At 36.4% G+C, this 19,360-nt stretch overlaps 1 protein-coding gene and 1 long non-coding RNA gene across 5 annotated transcripts; one reads left to right on the top strand and one right to left on the bottom strand.

Annotated features, from left to right (window-relative positions):
• The first annotated feature begins 763 nt into the window (after positions 1-763).
• LOC113701190 (uncharacterized) lies at positions 764-3,354 on the top strand. 2 transcript variants are annotated; one of them, XR_011818242.1, is made up of 3 exons: positions 764-1,001; positions 2,358-2,418; positions 3,152-3,354. It is a non-coding gene; the product is annotated as an uncharacterized lncRNA (long non-coding RNA). The 2 variants fall into 2 exon arrangements; XR_003450855.2 differs by lacking the exon at positions 764-1,001 and having other exon boundaries at positions 2,115-2,418.
• A 1,959-nt stretch (positions 3,355-5,313) lies between these two features.
• On the bottom strand, positions 5,314-13,250 carry LOC113701189 (putative late blight resistance protein homolog R1A-3). Of its 3 annotated transcripts, XM_027221721.2 has the most exons (4): positions 9,378-13,250; positions 9,079-9,124; positions 6,193-8,277; positions 5,314-5,824 (listed from the first exon to the last, which is right to left on the bottom strand). In XM_027221721.2, exon 1 carries the CDS (start codon positions 13,202-13,204, stop codon positions 9,425-9,427), a length of 3,780 nt encoding a protein of 1,259 aa, XP_027077522.1. In that variant the 5' UTR covers positions 13,205-13,250; the 3' UTR covers positions 5,314-5,824; positions 6,193-8,277; positions 9,079-9,124; positions 9,378-9,424. The 3 variants fall into 3 exon arrangements, with proteins under 3 accessions (XP_027077522.1, XP_071914580.1, XP_071914579.1); XM_072058479.1 differs by having other exon boundaries at positions 5,314-5,808; positions 6,193-9,124; XM_072058478.1 differs by having other exon boundaries at positions 6,193-9,124.
• Between the last annotated feature and the right edge of the window lie 6,110 nt (positions 13,251-19,360).

Here is a 19,360-nt window from a genome sequence, read left to right on the forward strand (position 1 = left end):
AGTGCCAGCTAGAGCGTATGCCTTGAACCAACAGGCAGTACCTGAACCAACAGAGATAGTAGAAGGTACGATTCGTGATTTCTATTGTTTCTCTAAGTTTTGGCTATAGTGAGACCTGAGAGCCGGAAATGAATATATAAGGAAAGTACCCTACGTTATTCGAAGTGCATGTATGAATTTCGAGGTCGAAATTCTTTTAAGGGGGAGAGAATGTGAGGACTCGCAAATTCCTTGTATTTTTCCTCAAAAATACCCTTTTATTTGAAAATTAGTATTTATCAAAGGCCACTACCCAAATATTTCACTCTAAGTGTAAATAAACCTAGAAAATAGGGTTTTACGCTTCGGTTTCAAGTTTGGAGCGAAATTAGGGTTTTCGCGATTTTTAGCCGGATGAATTTTCGGTACAGAATAAGAATTAATTTGGGGATTAAAAGTGACTTTTAAGTGAGAAATAATATGTGACTAGTGGCAATGATATAAGGTTAGTGAATGGGAAATAAAAACCCTAGTACGTGAGTTTTTAAGAAAAACGGCGCGATCCGGCGGGTCCCGCGCATTACCGATTGAACGCACCGCTTGACCACCATTTTTCTTACCCAACAAGTTGTTGACTTTTGCACATAATATCTTCTCTCTTGGCAGCATGTTGACCGAAAATTGGTGGCTAAGAAAGGCAAGAAAGAAAGAGAAAAAAAAAAAAAAAAAAGGGTGGTGGTGGTGACACTTGTCACCACCTCATGGCTTCTTACCAAGACAAACTCCATCCATATAACCTTAACACTTAGCCAATTCTTCCTCATTTCTGCTGGTGCTGGCCGAACTTAGCTTGGAGAAAACACCAAGGAAGATTTCTTCATTTCACCTTCAAATCCAACAACTTAGTGAGAAAATCCACAAAGTAAACCGATTAAACCTACTCTTGAGTGATTATCTAGTGATTGGTGGTGGAAATTTGGGAAGAGAAAGCTTGGGGCTGCTCTTAGGGACTTCTAATCAAGGTAAGAGGATGATATCTCTCTAACTTTCTCTTTCAATCATGGTTAAAGTAAGCTTGGTAGCTTGATTGGTGGTAGATTCATGGATGCTAGCATGTGTAGGAGTTTTTCCCCAATTTATTTGATGAACTAGGGTTTCTGAATTTCTGCTCAAGTTGAAGTATGATGCATGAATGTTGCAATTAAAGTTATATAAGGTTGTTTAGTGGTGATTAGAACCAGAAATTTGAGGAAATTACACTTAGAGCTAAAAATTCCAGATTTCTGGAAAATTTCCCAAGCATTCTGTCCGAAATTGTACCTATATGTTAGAGGCCGAATTGGCCTTTGGTCAAAGAAGGAAAGTTGTAGAGAATGGTGTTTTATAAGTGCCTGTAAAATTTCAGCTCAATAGGAGCAACGTAGGATGTGAAAAGTCCAAAATACCCCTACTGTTTTAAGAATTTCCCAGCAGTCCGTTTCTTCAGTTCAGTCCAGTTTATCACGATTTTTGACCAGGATCCATTCTGATTTAGCTCTGGGCCAAAACATAAAAGTTGTAGTGTTCTGAAGTAGCTTTAAAATGCCTCAAAGAAAACCTGATTCGGACTTGTGTACACTGAGTTAGGTCCGTTACAGCATAATGCGTTTAAACTGCCGGTGAATTGGTTTCTGGTTTAGTAATCTGAGATTTTGACTAAGTTACATTAGGAAATGGACTAAGTGACCTTCATGAATGTTGTAGCTCTGTGTCTTAGCTTAGAAACGGCATAGGTTTCGTTTTAATCCGATAAGCGTAGCCTCAGGTATGGTATTACCGCATTTGTACGTCAAATCTGTCTTGAACTACATTGCGTTTCTGCACTTGTACTTGATGCGATTCGTGTTGTTATGATATTGTGAGCCTATGGAACGGCTCTTGACATAAATTGCTTATTTGTATGATGTTGGGATGTTGTTGAAGAAAAATAATGAAGCCTAAATGGCTGGAAATTAGGTAAATACAAAGGGCATGCTGCCCGAATTTTTACTCGAGGTCTAGAAAACTCTCTTTGTGACTTGAGTGAAGGTTAAGTGATTATTCCTTGAACTATCGAGGACCTTTGTCATTTGTTTATCAAGGGTTATATGTTAGGACTTGACCGAACTTGTACCCTTAGGAAAACGATATGAATCACTACGAAACCGTTTTATTTGCACTTTTGACTCAAGAGTCATCTTCAAGCAAAAATGTTATCAAATTTTTCAGTTTGAAGAGCGAGCAACTATTTCACGACTACTCTCCAAGTGAATTCCAGTTTCTTGATTTTGATTGAATAAAACGTCTAAGTTTCGAATCTTAGTCATATTTCAAAGTTCTCAAACTGAGTTTTATCGCAGATTTGGACTCCGAACCCGGAGTATACCCTGAAAGTGATCAATAAAGGCACTATATCTTTTGGTGAGTGCTTTCAAATACTGAATTGAACTTGATACTTGAACTTGATACATGACCAATATGAGTACATGTTATATACGTGAATTGATAGGGCAAGAGTGTACTTTATCGCACTTGCCCTTACGTGATATACTTGTTTATTGATTGCAATTGACTTGATATACTCGTTCATGATGTGCGCACTTCCTGGAATTCCGGAAACCCTGTGGCGAGTTACTCGAGTCGAGCCGGCAAGGGCCTGGTCGATTAGATAACAAACCCTGGGTCACTTGTAATGTCGAGTGGAGTGTTATCTCCTCGACTAACGGTATACTCGAGTATTACCACCCATGTTTATTGAGGATTTTGGGCCCAGTAGGGGGTGTGAATGGTGGACGGAGAGTCGTGTCAGTGGTGTTCTACTGGATTGGTTACTTACTTGAAAGTTGACGGAGTGTCAACTACTACGTGATCAAGCTTCTGGTAATGAAATGGGAATTTGGCTCCTGAGAGTCATCCGTATCCTTATACTTTGGAGTGATTATTGCTTATTGGATTATTGTTGCTTGTGAAAAACTTCTACACTCGCTCATTTTGAGATTGCTACTTGACGTGTTATTGTTCACATTTATGAACTCTTCATGCTCGTTACTTTGCTATATCGAAACTTGTACAAAAAAAAAAAATAATGGTCAATTTGCTATTTGGAATCTCACTGGGCTTTTAGCTCATACCACGCTATTTGTTTTCCTTACAGGGATACGAGTGACGCGCGAGACTTGTAAAAGCTAACGTAGCCTTTTGTTTTGACTTTTGACTTTTTGGTCTTGTACTCGCGCTATTCCTTGAATGGAACATGATGTACTTGGATTGTATACGTTTTGAGCTAGTTTGGTGTATTAAGACTTTGTACCCCGTTTTCTATCAATGTAAATTATAAGCTTGAATTGTGAATGTTAATTATGGTTCATGGATGTGTGTACATGAATCGATTGAGTTAGTGAGTGAGTCCTGGCGAGAGCTGGGCAGGCGGTCCGCCGAACCCTTTGGTATTCCTTAGGGGGAGGTGGGGTCGTCACACTGGTGAGGAGTCTCGCTAGGCCTGTCAACGGTCCGGGTCTAGACCCGGACCGGATCCGTGAAATTTTTGCGGGTACGGGTAGGGATTTAATTCCCTAACCTGGACCCGGATCCGGATCCGTTTTGTCAAATAAATAAAGGGTCGGATACAGAATATAGTATTTCGGCCCGTATTAGACCCGGATCCGGATATAAATGGATTAATAATTTAAAATATATATTTATCAATATAATTAGATTAGGGTAATGTATTTGAATAAAATCAATTTGATTTCTTTTCTTATTTGATTTTTTTTTGTATTAGTTAGAAATTAGTTTACAAATATATTTTTTTCTCATTTTTATTAGAAATTGTAAGTTTTGATAATTTTTTCAGGGTAGACCCGACCCGAACCCGAGACCCGTCGGATAAATGGGTCAGATCCGAAATAATGAATTCCGACCCGGACCCGACCCGTTGACACGCCTAAGTCTCGCTATTGTATCTGCAGTATAAAGCCCTTTGTCCGCTCTCTCTTATATAACCTAAAAGTCCGTCGGGGAAGGCCGAGTCTTTTCCTAAACTAATTAGTAGAAGGGAGCCTCTGGCTTCGACCAACGGAGCCGACGGAGACAGACATATATAGATAGTAGCTGATAGTGCCATACCTAGGGGTGGCAATTTTCGACACGATCTGAAAACACGACACGAACCTAACACGAAATTAATGGGTTTGGGTTGAGGTTTCGGGAATTCGGGTCAGAATCGGGTTGGACCTGATGAACCCGAAAAGAAAACATGTCGATTTCGGGTCAACCCGTGGTGACCTGATATGACCCGATATGATCCGTTTACGAATTAAAAATAATTTAATAAACATAAAAATAATTTTATCTAACTAAACTAAGTTATTCTTTTTTTCAAAGGCATTAATTACTTAATCCTAAATGAATTTATTTAATTTGTGTGAAGTTGAAATTATTATATTTGGACAAATAATATATTATATTATTTTTTACTTTTATATTGTTTTAATTTATTTTATATTTTGTTTGGGATAAAACACTTTTACGGTGTTTAATTTATTTTAGATTTGGTTTGGAATTATTTATTTAAATTTTTATTACTTGATTATGTAATTAGTTTTGTGAGAAATTGATTTTATTAGAAATTACAGTGATAAATTAATAAATTAAAATTAAGTTTCTGGTCATTTCGGGTCGACCCGTCAACCCGTCAACCTGAAATTTTCGGGTTCGGGTCAGCATACCTGACCCGTCACGGGTTGCGGGTCGGGTTCGGGTCAACAGATTTTCTGACGGATTGACCCGAACCCGACCCGCCAACCTGATTTAGACCCGAATTGCCACCCCTAGCCATACCCCCGCATCGAGGGTCCCACCCAGTAAACACCATACAGGAAAAAGACAGGGGGAGGAGACCTTTCTCACTCAAGCTCAAGCATTGACTTTGATAGTTAGAAACCAACGCCCTGGAGCTAACGTGGGATCCGCTCAAGACTCTTGAAGAGATTTTGGAGATTCTTTATTGAATGGAGACTGGAGAGAAAGAGGAAAAGAAGAAAAGAAGAAAGTGAGGGAAAAAAAGTGGGAAATATTTATCATTCTAAAGTATTTTGTAAAATTTGTAGATAATGAGCATTATCTTGTGACTGTTGTTTTTATCAATATTGTACGAAATTAATATTCATGTAACAAACAAAAACAGACAAAAATACCATTTGTGCATCATTTGGAACCTAATTAACAGAAACAAGAACTAGAATTTTATCCTTCTTATCCTACTCAAATCTCTATCATGTATTCCAAGTTAAAAACTGAGAGATACACACTATCCAATTCAATTTAGTGCATGGTCTTTCCTTTCGAGAAGAAAAAAATTTACAATTAGAAATTTTTTCACTTGATTACAAATTTACAACAGTCATTTCCACTTGATTAAGAGCAAATGAAATTTTTACTGCTATTTTTACAGGACTTCTTCCCTTCCTGATGCAATTGAAGTAGGCTTATCAGGGAGTAACAATGGCTACTAGTAACAACTGCTTCAGGTGGTGAGCAAGCTAGTGGGATACGATCCTAGAATCAAGGGGTTATCTGTCAAGAACAAGACCAAAAACGGGAAGAGCATGAAGGTTAAGTAGCTCATGCAAAGCCTCCAGTTTTTGATATAATACTGGATGACCCATCCACTGGAAAGATTCAATTCAAGAACCTTGACAGCATCATGAATACTTCCCTAGTTGAGGCAGTCGCTGCAGGCCTGTAGTGCAAGAATACTATCAAGTCATTCATCCATGCTGCAGTACTTTGTGGTTTTATTTGATTGCCCTTCTGTAGATATAGAACTCTGCTCCATCAGGTAATTGAATTAGTAAGGGTAAAAAATTTTTATGCCTAATTTTTAACAAATATATCTATTCTACCCCTTAATCCTCAATTCTCTCTATTTAGAGAATAAAGCAAGTGATTTTTTTGAGCTGTCTTTTGCTAAATTATGTCAGGACATTTTGGTCATTTTGTTCATTTCTGTTAAGTTTAACGGATTCCATCACCTTTACAATTTAGTTCAAAGCATGAGGTGTGATGTTGTATATTTTGAAATCATGGGGGACTTTTCTGTGTATTAGGCTTACCACAGGGGGCTTATTTGTTTTTTACCCAATTAATAAAACAAACTAGTAGAAGAAAAATAATAGAGAATTAGAGCACATATACCTGACAATTACAGGCAAAAAGCTTCTAATATAGTTCCAATACTGTTTAAACGTCAGATGCTTTTTCTTGGAGGACCTGCAAAAGAAATCTAAATTTTATGTGTCTTTCAGCTTTGCCAAGAAATGGAACAACAGAGATGTGAGGCGACAGAACAGAAGAACAAAATCCACAATAACCTTAAATTGGGGAGAACTGTGAAAGTATCTGGTAAATCACAAAGCTAACACTAATCTGTTCGTGAGTTTCATCAGCAAAAGTCGGACTACTACTTTTGGTGCTTCCAAATTGCCATTCAATTCTAAAGGTGAAATTGATGTAAAAGAACAGAGAGCACATATATTGACTACAAAACACCAAGTAGGTGAAGTAAATTCCACATAAAAGGCTAATGTAGACATGAAGAACTACCTGAACAGATGGCTTTCATCATCTCCTTCACAATTTTGAGCCATATAGAATAAGAATTATACATGAAAAAACAACTTTGGCTGTGCCAGTTTAGAAGCAAACTATATCATTGGCCCTTTGACTATTTTGGATCAATATCAAATGGTGCAAGACAAGATGTGACAGCATTGATCATCAGGCTAGCTTCTTATACAGACAATGAGTATCTGGATATCTCCAGATAACTTTCTTTACTACTGCCACACCACCTCTTCCCCCCCCCCCCAGGGGCGGCCAGGGGCAGGGGTTTTCCAACCGTCAAAAACCGAGAGATTGAGAAAGTAGATGCTGCAGAAATATCTTTCAAAGCCATTCCTAGAAGAGCAGAAGTTACATGGACAACGCACTACCAGTTGCCAGCAACTTATAATCCAGGATGTAGTTCACCTTTTGAAGTGTTAGAAAACGACTTGTACAAAGTTATCAATGCACCAATGCAGAATCGTGATAGTGCCATTATGGCATCGTTAAAAGCTAGTTTCACTTTCAGCCATCTGTACGCGATAAAAATTTCAAGCCTGCAAAATGACAAGAAAAAGAAATACACGACAAATATGTGATATATAAATTTAGAAAAATATGGGGGTACAATCTCTGGAAGTTTCTCGAACTTATGGAGAGTTTCTTTCGATTCTTCTCCTCGAACACCAATCCAAGGGCTTCGCAGCTTGTTCTTGGATCAACCACCGATTCTTTCAAATCTTGATATGGAAGATTTGAAGAACTTGAAAATATTTGGAAGCTCAAGCCTTGCTATATGGAAGACCTGAAGAGTTTGAAAACCCAAATCTTCGTAGCTTGGAACTTCACCACTTGAGTGTATGAGATGCCTTCTGGTGTGTATCTCTGTATGTCTGTGTGTCTTTGATTTGATTGAGAGACCTCTATTTATAGCTGTAGCAAGGGGTAGAGGTTGAAGACCTGTGTACCACTTTACTTGCAAGACGTGCAGTCATATTAGGACTGTGCCAGTTAAATATTATCTCTTTATTTTATATTTATCAATAAAGAGATAGATAATTTCCCGATTGGCCAAGCCTGTGGGGACAAGTGACGTGGCGCCGTCTGATTGGACAGACCATTGCAGTATATAAGAGATATATATGGATCAAACGACTCTAAATATTATCTCTTTAATAAGAAATAAATATTTAAATGTCTATCCAGTAGACATATGATATGATATGATTTGGTTGGTGGAGATATCCCTACAATTTGAATAAATTTGGAACACCTCACCTTGACACGTGGAAAAATATAATTGGCCATTTAATAACCAAATTTTCCAAGTGTACATGACATGTGGCAATACCCGATTGGATAGAAATAAGCCACAAAAATAATTTATAGACCAATGGTAATTTTAAGAATTAATTAAAATTCCATTGTCTACACCATCAATTTCCATAGCCATTTGCAGAGAGCTAGAGCCTGTTCTCTATTTCCTGAATTCACCTATCCCATTGCAACAAATATATATTAATCGGACATTTCTTCAGGATATTCATCCAATTGGTACTCCTGCTTTTTGCTCGTTTCCCCTTTCCACTAGCTTGTAGTTGATCTACGAGCCAGAAGTTAGGATATTCTCTCTGTCTCTCTCTCTCTCTCTCTCTCCTAGACACACGCTCATTGAAACTGCACAAGCCAAAGATATTGATTCTAAATCAGACTAATTTGTTCAAGATGCAACTTTACCAACTAATTGTAACTGAGAAGTCAGAATGCATGCTAAGTCGGATGAAGAACATATTAACACTCTAAATACTAAAAATTTTCCGGTAATACATCCTTTCCATCTGGTAATAAATCCTTTCATCAAGTTCAAGTTCCTTTCCTCATTTCCTCTGTCCCCAGAACTTTCAGCATCTTTTCACTTAATCAGTCGAAAACAACAATCCATGAAAAATCTCTTCAAGCAAATTATTATTAAAGATTAAATACACAGAAAATAGTACTTATTAGAACCATCTACCGGGGTTTATTTTGATGATATAAAGAATATATTCTAACTTCAACATCTCAAATTTTTTTCCCTCTGATTTTGGCTTCTTTATACGTATCAAGGTATCAGAAGAAGATGGCTGATGGCCAGGTCTAAAGCACAATTAGTTTACATACTCTAGAAGGTACCACAAGAACATAGCAAAACAGAAGCTTTGGTAAAAGTAGGCATAAGCAGGAACAAACTCGTATATCTAGACGGTAGAAAATAGAAAAAGAAAAAAACTGGAAAAAACATTCCTATGCTTGCCAAGCTGTCATTAACCCATATGCACATATTCTACACAACAAGGCCGCAAGAGCGCATTCTTTGCATTTCAAAATTAAAAACAAAGGATAAAGAAAGTCTCAGGTCATTCAGCTATTTGCTTCAAGAAAAGAGACTTGGTCAGCATTATTTGAGCTCAAATGTACAGAACAAATAAAAATGTGTACCTGGCATTTATGCTTGTGTGCAGCTGGTTTCAAGGATCATACCGATCTGTAGCCATATTGAAGAAGATTTTAGAAATTGGGATGATTGATTTTATACATTATCAAACATGAGGGAAAAAAAAACAACACAGAGAACACATCAGAATAATATCTGATGGATGTATAGTTTTGATTCCATAGATGCATGACTATTCAAATCAAAGAATTGAAACCTCCAGAAATTGCTTTGTGAAATATGGATGGTTATATCATTGAACTGGTCCAACATAGACAATTAGGACCGAGGGAGTAGATCTAACCTCATGACTGGAATTCTTCTCTGCTTCGACTCCCTTTCTGAGTAGATCTAACCAATTTCTTGTTTAATTATGATCTTTAAGCCCTTATTTCCCAAGTCTATCTGTTCTTGCTGAATTTGCTTCACAGAATTTACAGTTGACTCATGACACAATTTCACCTCAATCATGCCAAGAGTGAGGGTTTCCCCTAAACAAGAAGGGACCTCTTCCAGATCATAACACTGATGCAAAACCAATTTCTCAAGACAGGAAAAATTATCAGAAGAGGCTGTCCAGCAGCGAATATTCAACCCTGACAATTTCAAGAATCGAAGGTTACTGAATTCCCCTTCTTCCATTTCCCATTTTTTCCCCAGAAAGGAAACACGGCATAATTTAAGTACTACAAGGTTGTGCAACTTTCCAATTGCTGAAATTATACTCCATGGCTGATTATTATCTATGAGAGTCAACTTTCTCAAATTCAATGGGAACTCAAACTCATATCCAATAAGAAACCTCATCTTAAGTGATTCTAGTCGACTCAAGTAGTCCAGCACGAGAATTCCAGCAGATGCTCCATTACTGTCTCCCACACATCTTAGCCTGCGGATGCTTGGTAACTTTGTCAGTATCTTTTGCAAGTCTCGAGAAGGGTTCCAGATTGAAAGGGTTAAAGTGTCTAAATGTTCTAAATCCGGGGAACCTTCAAGACTGTTGATGGGAAATATGAAACCACCTAGTGATGCTGATACGACAAGATGCCTCAAAGTTTTAATGTTCCAGATAGTGTTAGGTAAGAAATAACTTGTAAGGGGTCCTCCTACCACAAAAGTTTCTAACCTTGAGAGGTTGGCTATTGCAGATGGGATTTCCCCTCTATCAGACGTAATGTTCAAGTACCTCAAGTGAACAAGGAATACTACTTCGCTTGGAAAATCTGCCCTCGACCAAGGATCATTCCTGCAGTCCAACACTCTAAGAAGTTTAGATGACAGAACTTTGCGTGAAATTATATCTAGCTCTGTATAAGTACAATCAGAGAAGAGCAAACTGCACAAATTGGGAAAAAATAGCCTTGAGTTTTTAGGTCCCCGCCTTGTGCTAGGGTAGACAACCAGTCGGTGGGGGTCACACGGGCCAGTGAAAGTAAGAAGGTTATCCCCGTGTAAAATCTGTAGAAAACGTTCTTCTTTTGCTTTCTTAACACAAAACTCATGTACCAAATCATGAATTCTGCAAGTTTTGATCCCACCTAAAGATCTTTGTTGGGCAGCCATAACTAAACTTCTCCCAATTAGATCCATCAAATAGTCGTCTGCCACATCCTCTAAGCTCTTTCCTTCAGTCTTTTGGACAAATCCTTCAGAGATCCAAAGACATAACAACTTGCGAACAGGAATGTCTCGGTCTTCTTGAAATGCACCAAAGTAAAGAAGGCATGGCTTTAGATAATCTGGTAAATAATTATAACTCTGCTCAATTGTCTTCATGCAATGTTCATTGTCAACATAAATGCTGGAAATTAGATGTCTTACAACTTCTTTCCAGCAATCTTGCTTAGTAATAGCAAGAATTCCAGCAACAAGGACAACTGCGAGAGGTAGGCCCTTACAGTATTTTGCTATGTTCAGTACAACTTTACTCAATGTTGGAGGACAATCTTTTTTGGCAAATAACTTTTTTTGCAGCAATTCACAACTCTCATTATCTGTAAGTGGGCGAAGATGGTGTGGCTCGCTATCAGGTTTAATTAGCAAAGACAATTTTTGAAATCTGCTGGTTAAGAGAATCCTACTTCCATTGCAATCATCTGGCAGTGAGTGTTTCAACGAATCCCACCCCACAATGTCCCAAACATCATCCAAAACGATGAGATACCTATTTCTCTTCAACAATTTGCGTAGCTTGTCAGCCATATCATCTTCATTATTGTCAAGATACTGGATATGGCTCTCACAATCAATACTACACAAAATCTGAACTAACAAACTATGCTTGGTATACGCTTGAGAAAAGCAACACCATGCACGAATGTGGAAGTGGCACTCTACTGTAGGATCACTATAAATTGTATTGGCTAATGTTGTCTTACCAAGTCCAGGCATACCCACAATGGCAATGATATCTAGCTGCCTTGATCCTCTCACAAGTCTATCAATTATACTTTCTACCTCATCATTGAGACCCACCAGAGCTTCAGTGGATATTGGAGCTGTAACTTGTGATGGCATGTTAATAGTCGTCTTGGTAACTCTTTGAGTTTCACCATCATATCTAATGCAACCATAGACCTCTTCAGCCTCAATCTTCATGAGATGTACATCTCTGGCAACAGCATCCAAACATGGTTCACATTTATCACCAAGCAGTGCAGAGTCAAATTTTAATTCTGCACTGTATGCAACCTTCATGATACGACTCCAAAGAGCTTGGAGTTTTTCATCCCTATTGCATTGCTCCACAATATTCCCTAGGACAAATCTTAAGAATACAAGATCTTCTAGGATTGTGCGGATTTGATCGTTTGGAAAAGCAATTGAATCAGCTGTCGAACTCACTAGTTCCTCGAGAGTTCCTAGAAGAAAATCAAGAGAACCCAGTTCTTTAGTCCTTGGGAAACTGAGTGATGATGATGATGTTAGTGGATAAACATGTGCAGCTTCTGCAATGATGAACTGGAGCTCTTGGAGCAAGTTAGAAAGAGCCAGATCTGTGTCCTTGCACAAGCCTTCTTTCATTTCATTTGTAGAAAGGGAGAAAGTCACAATACCTGCATCAGAGACTGCAACTCCAATAAGATCATTCATTGCATCATTTAGCTCATCGAACTTCTCCTGCTCCAGGCTAAGAAGGACACTCAGGAATCTTACTCCCTCAAGGAGCTTTAGCATTTGATCGTTCACCGCATCCACGAAACTGGTATAACATTCTGTTATGATCCCCATGATACTTTGCAGGAGATAATCAATAAACTCAACCAATAGATGCCTATTCTCCTTCACAGCTAAAGTGTAGGATGATTTTGATAACTTGGAAGCTTCCAGGACATGGGTATAAATCTCTCGGACTTGGGGATCAACGGGATCAATCATCTTGTGTATTAGTTGAGAAATTTCAAATTTCATTTCATCGCGCACTTTCTCATTGCGCCTTTGAAACCAAAATGTAAAAGCCAAGCTAACAGCATTGACCACCACAACCTCAACGTGACCCAACAGATCTATCAATGGCTGACCCTCAACACCTTGTAGTGTTGCAAAGCGAGCGAAACTCTTCAAGAACATTAGCTTCTCTTGAAGGGTTTCCAGTACAGTCCTTAGAGCTTCATATGCATGAAATTTGCAGTATGAGGAAAGACGCTTTAGATTAACTGATATGGAATCGGTGAAATCCATAACTAGTTGCAAGTCTTCCAGTGAGTAGTAAAGCAACAAACGGATGATGTCCAATTCCTTGATATCTGTTTCAAAAAACAAGTTGATATTTTCACCGATTTTGTTGAGCTCACATTTGATGCCTCTATGATCTGACGCACCACAGTCAAGTCTGCGCCGTATCCCCCAAACCAGATCTTGAATCCGGAAAGAAATACTACTAAGTCTGTCAGACTTAGCATCATCCTTGTCCTCGTCTTTTTCCAAACACGTACCCCGTTTGCTCCTCCTCCTCCTACACTTTCTAATATACAGATCAAAGGTTTCCAATAGACTTATCCCCATCTTCAGCACTGCGATATGATAGCTGCCATAATCGATCCTGTATTCAAAGCGGTCCAGATAATTACGAGCAGAATCGAAGCAACCAGTGCTACTGTTGGGGGAGTCGTTCACCACGGTACCTGCCATGTTTTTCACTCTGATATCAGATTTCTGTCTGTCGTAACTATTGATATTCAAGATCTCTGACTTTGTTATGATCTAAGAATAGTTATAGTTCAAATCAAAAAAAAAAAAAAAAAGAATAGTTACAGTATGCTTTCAAGACTCTCTCTCTGTTTTTTAATTTCTTTTTTTATCTTGCGTGTGTGTGTGTTTGGGTGGGGGTAAACTGCAAGTCTTTACCTTCTTCCTTTTGAAAATTTATCGAGGGAAGATCGCACCAATACAACAGGCGTAAGCTGCAGGGGACCAATGATTAAAAAATTTGAGATGCATTCAGCTTAGGGCTGGTGGCTTTGTAATTTGCCACAACCTTTTAAGTTTCACCACAACAATTTTTAACCACTAACTTCCACAATCATTTTTTAAGTTAGTGGTCATATTCTTTCCAAATGGCCAAATTGCCGGATTAGAAATCTTGAAAGGGGAAAAAAGAAATAGACGAAAGAAAATCAACCTGCAGCACTGCAGAATTCAATCAAATCCGAATATGGGCAACACCAAAAATGAGCAAAACGAGAAATATCTATATATCTATATACACATAGATTTCTTAATCAGTAAATTTGGGAAGGTAGTTCTGGAACCAATAGAAAAACTTACCAGCAGATTAGTTTTGTGAGTAAGAAATGTTTTTAATTTTTTTTTTTTAAAAAAAAATCTGTCTAGTGGGTGCTCATTGGGTTCAGATTTTAGGTGTCATACTTTTGGAAACGTAAGATTAATTAGAATAAATAAATAAATACAAGAAAAAGTAGGTAAAATTAAATAGAAAAAGTATATAAATGCAATAAAAGATAATAATTGTAGTTTGTGTATATACATCGTAGGTTATGTGAATTTTACAATATGTGTATATATGTGGCAGGTTAGATGAATTTTACAGTATTTATAGATATATGATAGGTTAAGTTAGGCGAATTTTTGAATTAGAAATATCCCGTTTGATTTTATTTTAGGATTTTTCTAATGGACATCCTGTTTATAGTTGAAGAAGTATAAGTGAATACATTCTTCCAGCAAATTTCTAATACAAAAATTAACAATATCTAATTGTAATTCAAAGTAATTCCTGTCATTTCACTATGAATAATTGGTAACCTGGAAGAACTACTAATGAAGCTAATACCTTTCGAAAATTTTCTCCTTAATAATCTTGAAGGTAAATCATTGCATGTATTTAACACTAAAAGAAACGATATTTGGAGAATAAAATATTTACACGTTCAATTGTTTTTTGATTTTTGGGAACACAATCACGATATCGCAAGTCCAAAACTAACTCTTCAAGGGAATAAGAAACACAATTCCGAATCAAATAAATGAGGAGCCGTGCTTTTCGACAAACCTTTGTCGCATCCATTACTGCAGACACACGAGTCGTTTTGCGGGCCTCAACAATAATTAGTGCTATTTGGGGCTTGGGCAGGACCTTCTCATTTTAAAGTTTATTTTTTCTTTTTCTTCTATCATGGATCATAATAGCATCATATGCAAGGAATGTTATAGACATATAAATAGTTCCATCGGTAATTACTTGTAAATATAAGTGGCAAGCAAACCCATTTAACTAAATTTATTCATACTTACCCATGAATAGATGAATATGGACATGTTAAGTTTTTGCATATGTGTATAAATATATTAAATGGGTATTATTGAGTAATCTATCAAACCCAACTAACCCAATTAGAATTGTCTACCCCAAACTTCCTCTCTTCCCCCACCCATTTTTTTTTTTTCAGATTCTTCATTTTGGCATGATGTTAACTACTTTTGTTTCATTATTATTATTTGTTAGTTTTATCTTATTATTTTCTTTTTTCTTAGTTTGTTAACTTGCTCATTTTTTAGCATTAATAATTTATGACAAGTTTTAGTCTCTTTTCCTACCTTTCCAAAATGAAATTTTAGATTTCTAAAGGAAAAAAATGCTAGAGGTTCAAAATTTTTGAATTAAGTTTTTATGTTAACTTTTATAGTATTTATTTCAAATTTTTATATTCTTGGTATTCAATTATTAAATAGTATGTAATTTTGTGGCATAGAGGATGGATGGAAAAAATTGATAATTAGGCTTATTAAGTATTATAAGTAAATATTAAAAACTAATGATGGGGGCAAAGGGTGGTATATATTAATAAGTTAGTTTGGAAAAAAAAAATTAAATGAGTTTACAAAAAGTTAAAATAAATCGGTTATTAATGGGTAATTGGGTTACCCAATTCATTTTTTGACTTATCCATTTATACCCATCTAATTAAATAGGTATAAATTGATTGATTCAGTTATACCTATTATCCATTTTAATCAATTCAAACCCATCCAAATCACCAATTTTGACACCTCTACTTGTAAGTATGTTAAATACTCACGAAAGTGTCAAAATAAGATATAAGAAGAAATGATAATGAAAGATTTAGAAATTTTAGTGGCGCCACAATATTTGTAACATTCCTATGTCTCTCTCTCTCTGTTTTTTTTTTTTTTTTTGTAATTAGGCATGACATTTCTTTTAGTTTGGACTATTGAGCTTTTTAATTTAATAACCCTTTTTGTTTGCTTGTTTAATTTTGCTAGATTAGTAGCAATTAGCTCTTGCTTATCTGTTCTTTTTATTTTTTTTTTTGGGTTAAATGATTTAGGGATAATTTTTTATTCATCTAGTCATGAAAAGGTTGATTTTTTTGGGGGCGTACGTGGAGTAGTGATCCGTTTAGGTTCTTTTCTTATTGTATTTTTTTTTTTTTTTGGTTGCCTGCCACGGTATCCAGGGCTTTGCCCTGACTAATCCGTTGGTCGACCCGGGTCGCACACCTGGCTGTGATGGGTGAGTCTCCCAACAAGGGTAGCTGCATACGCCAGGTTTCGAACCCGAGACCTGCTTAAGCGGAACCAAGCTGCTTACCACTTGGCCCAACCCCAGTTGGTATTGTATTTTTTTTTTATTAAATGATATATGGGGTAATTTTTTTTTAGCTGCAAGGGAAGGGGCTAGGGTGAAGGGAGAGAGGGGAGACGGAGTGGTGGGGGAAGGAGGTAAGGAGGGGAAGGGAGGGAGGGGAGGAGGAGGAGCAGGGAGGGGATGAGAGAGGAAAAGGAAAAAAAGTGGGGGGGTAAGGTGTTGGAGTTGTCACCAATGCAGCAACAGTGGGGGAAGGAAAGCGTTGGCGACAACGGAGAGGGACGAAGGAAGGGGGAAGAAGAGGAGATGAAAGAAAGGAAAAAATGGAAAGAAAAATAAAAATATAAAAGTTTTTCACATATTCCCTAAACACTTTCATACGAATTTCTTTAGTAACTTCAAGTGAAGTTTTATACAAACGCCTAAAAAGCATGTCATCCAAGTGAACCCAATTTGTTTTTTCTTGTGCCTCTTGGAATTTTCTCTGAAACATTAAAGCCACAGCATTTTTGTAACTTCTGATATCTTTAACCTATAAGAGTGTTTTTAGGTAATTATCAAAAAGAGCTGATTAAAAAAAAAGGAGGAAAGTTATAAGTATTGTGGGGGCAAAAACTCATGAAAATTTTTTTCCCTATTATTAAAACTTTTCGACATTTTGGATATGTAGTACCTAATTGCAATTCACTCGCATGATACAATTGTCCCATAAGAAGATATAAACCACAACTTTAAATTTCAAAATGTACATTAGCGCATCATACCTTGTTATTTTTGATGGGCATACATCATCACTGCTATTATTGGCTTTTCTTAGATGATGTCGTGTGCTTTGGCCTTTATTAGTCGTCAAATCAACCCATAAATTTTTTTTAGTAGGATTCTTCCTGCATATGTAAAAGCAGAAGATGTTTGCATGATGTACCTAAAACTTAATGGCTAATTGCACAAATAACTCACCCTTTTCTTAAAATTACTTAGATGATTTCCTATCATTCACGTTCTGTTTCTTGAATGCTTCCAAATTAACCATGATCAGTATCATATTATGGGTAGAAGCAAAATATAATGCTTGCTATAACATTGATGATTGGCCTTATAAAGTCTCTCAAACAAGAGATAATATATTTTTTTTGGCATCTTAAATGTGTTCATGTGAATGGAAATGTGTGCATTCCTGGACAATTCTTTCTTTCGTTTATGCTTGAACTAGCATCACTTTTTTTATCATAATTTTTTTACATGAATTTATTGAAATTTATGCAGCATGAACATTAATTGAAAAATATTTTTGGAGGTATTCTTTATTCACTTGTCAAAATAGTCTAGACTACCTCAAGTAAACTACTGCCAGTCCATGAAACACAATTGTAGTTGCAATTGCTATATTAAGGATAGAAATCTGTTTAAGAAAAGGAAAAAAATGAAAAGAAAAATAGCAAATTAAAGTATGGAATTGAAGTGAAAAAAACCATAAATAACCTCTTGTTTGTTGCTTGTGGCACAAAGCGAGGAAACAGCTGGAAAGCTCGAGGTATGCGCATAAGAGAATTTGTCACGTTAAATATCTTCTACGACATTTATGCGGTGATGAAAATCAATTGAGCTACGTAGTGCAATAACTTTTTTTTTTTTGAAGCATATATCTAGTTAGCTAGCTATACATTTTACATGTTTAAGTATGGCTCGGCTAATTAGTGCCCAATAGACATTCATTAAGAGGAGTTTGTTTCATGCGTTAGCTTTCTAGAAAGGTGTAGTTACTTGTCCAAATATTTAAACGTAGGGAGTACAAAAATTGTAATAATGTATATTCACATGGTGTGTTAGATATGATTTAAATATGTTTACGAGTGCTTATACCTGTTAGAAAAATTCATATAATTATATATGTATATAAATAATCCGAATAACCCAAAATTTCAAAAATTTTCAACTTTCTTATGATCTAACAACAGTAAGACATTACCTTCAAGAATCTCTTTCTGTCTTTTTTTTTTTTTGGTTGCGTACATATTGCCGGTAAGACTCTCTTTTTTTTCTTTTTCTTGTGCATGCGCGGTTGGGGAAGATGGTGGGGTGTGATACTAAAAATATCGCAAGACTTTTTTCTTCTTCCAATGAAACTTTATCAAGAGAAGATGCTGTTGATGACCCCGTACAAATGAGCTTCTTCTGCCATGTAAATTTGGCGTGCCTAAGGATAAAAAATAAATAAAAAATAAAAAAAAGTGGAATACTCTGTTTAGACCAACAATTTGCTGTTAAATTTTACTCTAATTTGCTACATCAGTCGGCTTAGATTTGTTTTTCTTATAATGAATCTCAGAAGCATAATCAAATGCTGCAGAGCCTTCGCGTGAGCTGTTGACGGACTATAAGATTATGATGTATATTGAGTTAATCTCAGTAATCTTGATCAACAAATGAATTAAAATTAGAGGCTCATTCAGGTGAGGGCCTCTTGGCTCTGTAATTTCCAATGACGACAAATTCACAACAAATATCTTTTACTGCAACCATTTTAAGTTAGTAGTAGTTTTCTTTTCTCTGTTTTTTGGTGGAAATACAAAGAAAATTTGAAGCAGCAATTCCATATATAATGTATTTTTAGTTGGGCAAATTGCCAGTAGTAATAGATTAGCAATCTGAACATTTTGAAAGGAAGGAAAATGGAAAAAAGGAAACTCAATCTGCAGCACTACAGTATTCAATGAAATCCACAGTATGGGATAAATGAACAAAACAAGAAATATTAACCAGATTAGCAGTCGAAGTAAACAGTAGACAAGCCAGAAGAAAATAGGCACCAGAGTTTGAAATGAGAAAGAAACACTTTCCATGATCTGTGGCTGCCATTACACAAGTAAAAATAGGGATCTTCTTCAAATATTAGTGTAGGTGAACGGAAATCTCCATAAATTGGGATACATGTGAAAAAAATGAAGAAAACTCACTTCCTCATTGTTTTCGAGCACTTGACCCCATTCACTACTAATCTGTGTTATTGGCGGGCAATGTTACCGTGTACAAGACAAGAAGCATCCTAAAAAAGTAGAAAGCGCAGTGGATCTTCTGTCCTACTTTTTATTATATTATTACTTTTCTTTTATAAATATAATGTTTTAGTTCTCTTTTGTTTCGTTAAAATCTAATAACTATTAATTAAGTAAAAAATAAATACAATAGCATAAAAAAAGTAATATATAAGTAAAAAG

The sequence above is a fragment of the Coffea arabica genome, chromosome 7e, assembly GCF_036785885.1.
Source record: "Coffea arabica cultivar ET-39 chromosome 7e, Coffea Arabica ET-39 HiFi, whole genome shotgun sequence".
NCBI classification, from domain to species: domain Eukaryota; kingdom Viridiplantae; phylum Streptophyta; class Magnoliopsida; order Gentianales; family Rubiaceae; genus Coffea; species Coffea arabica.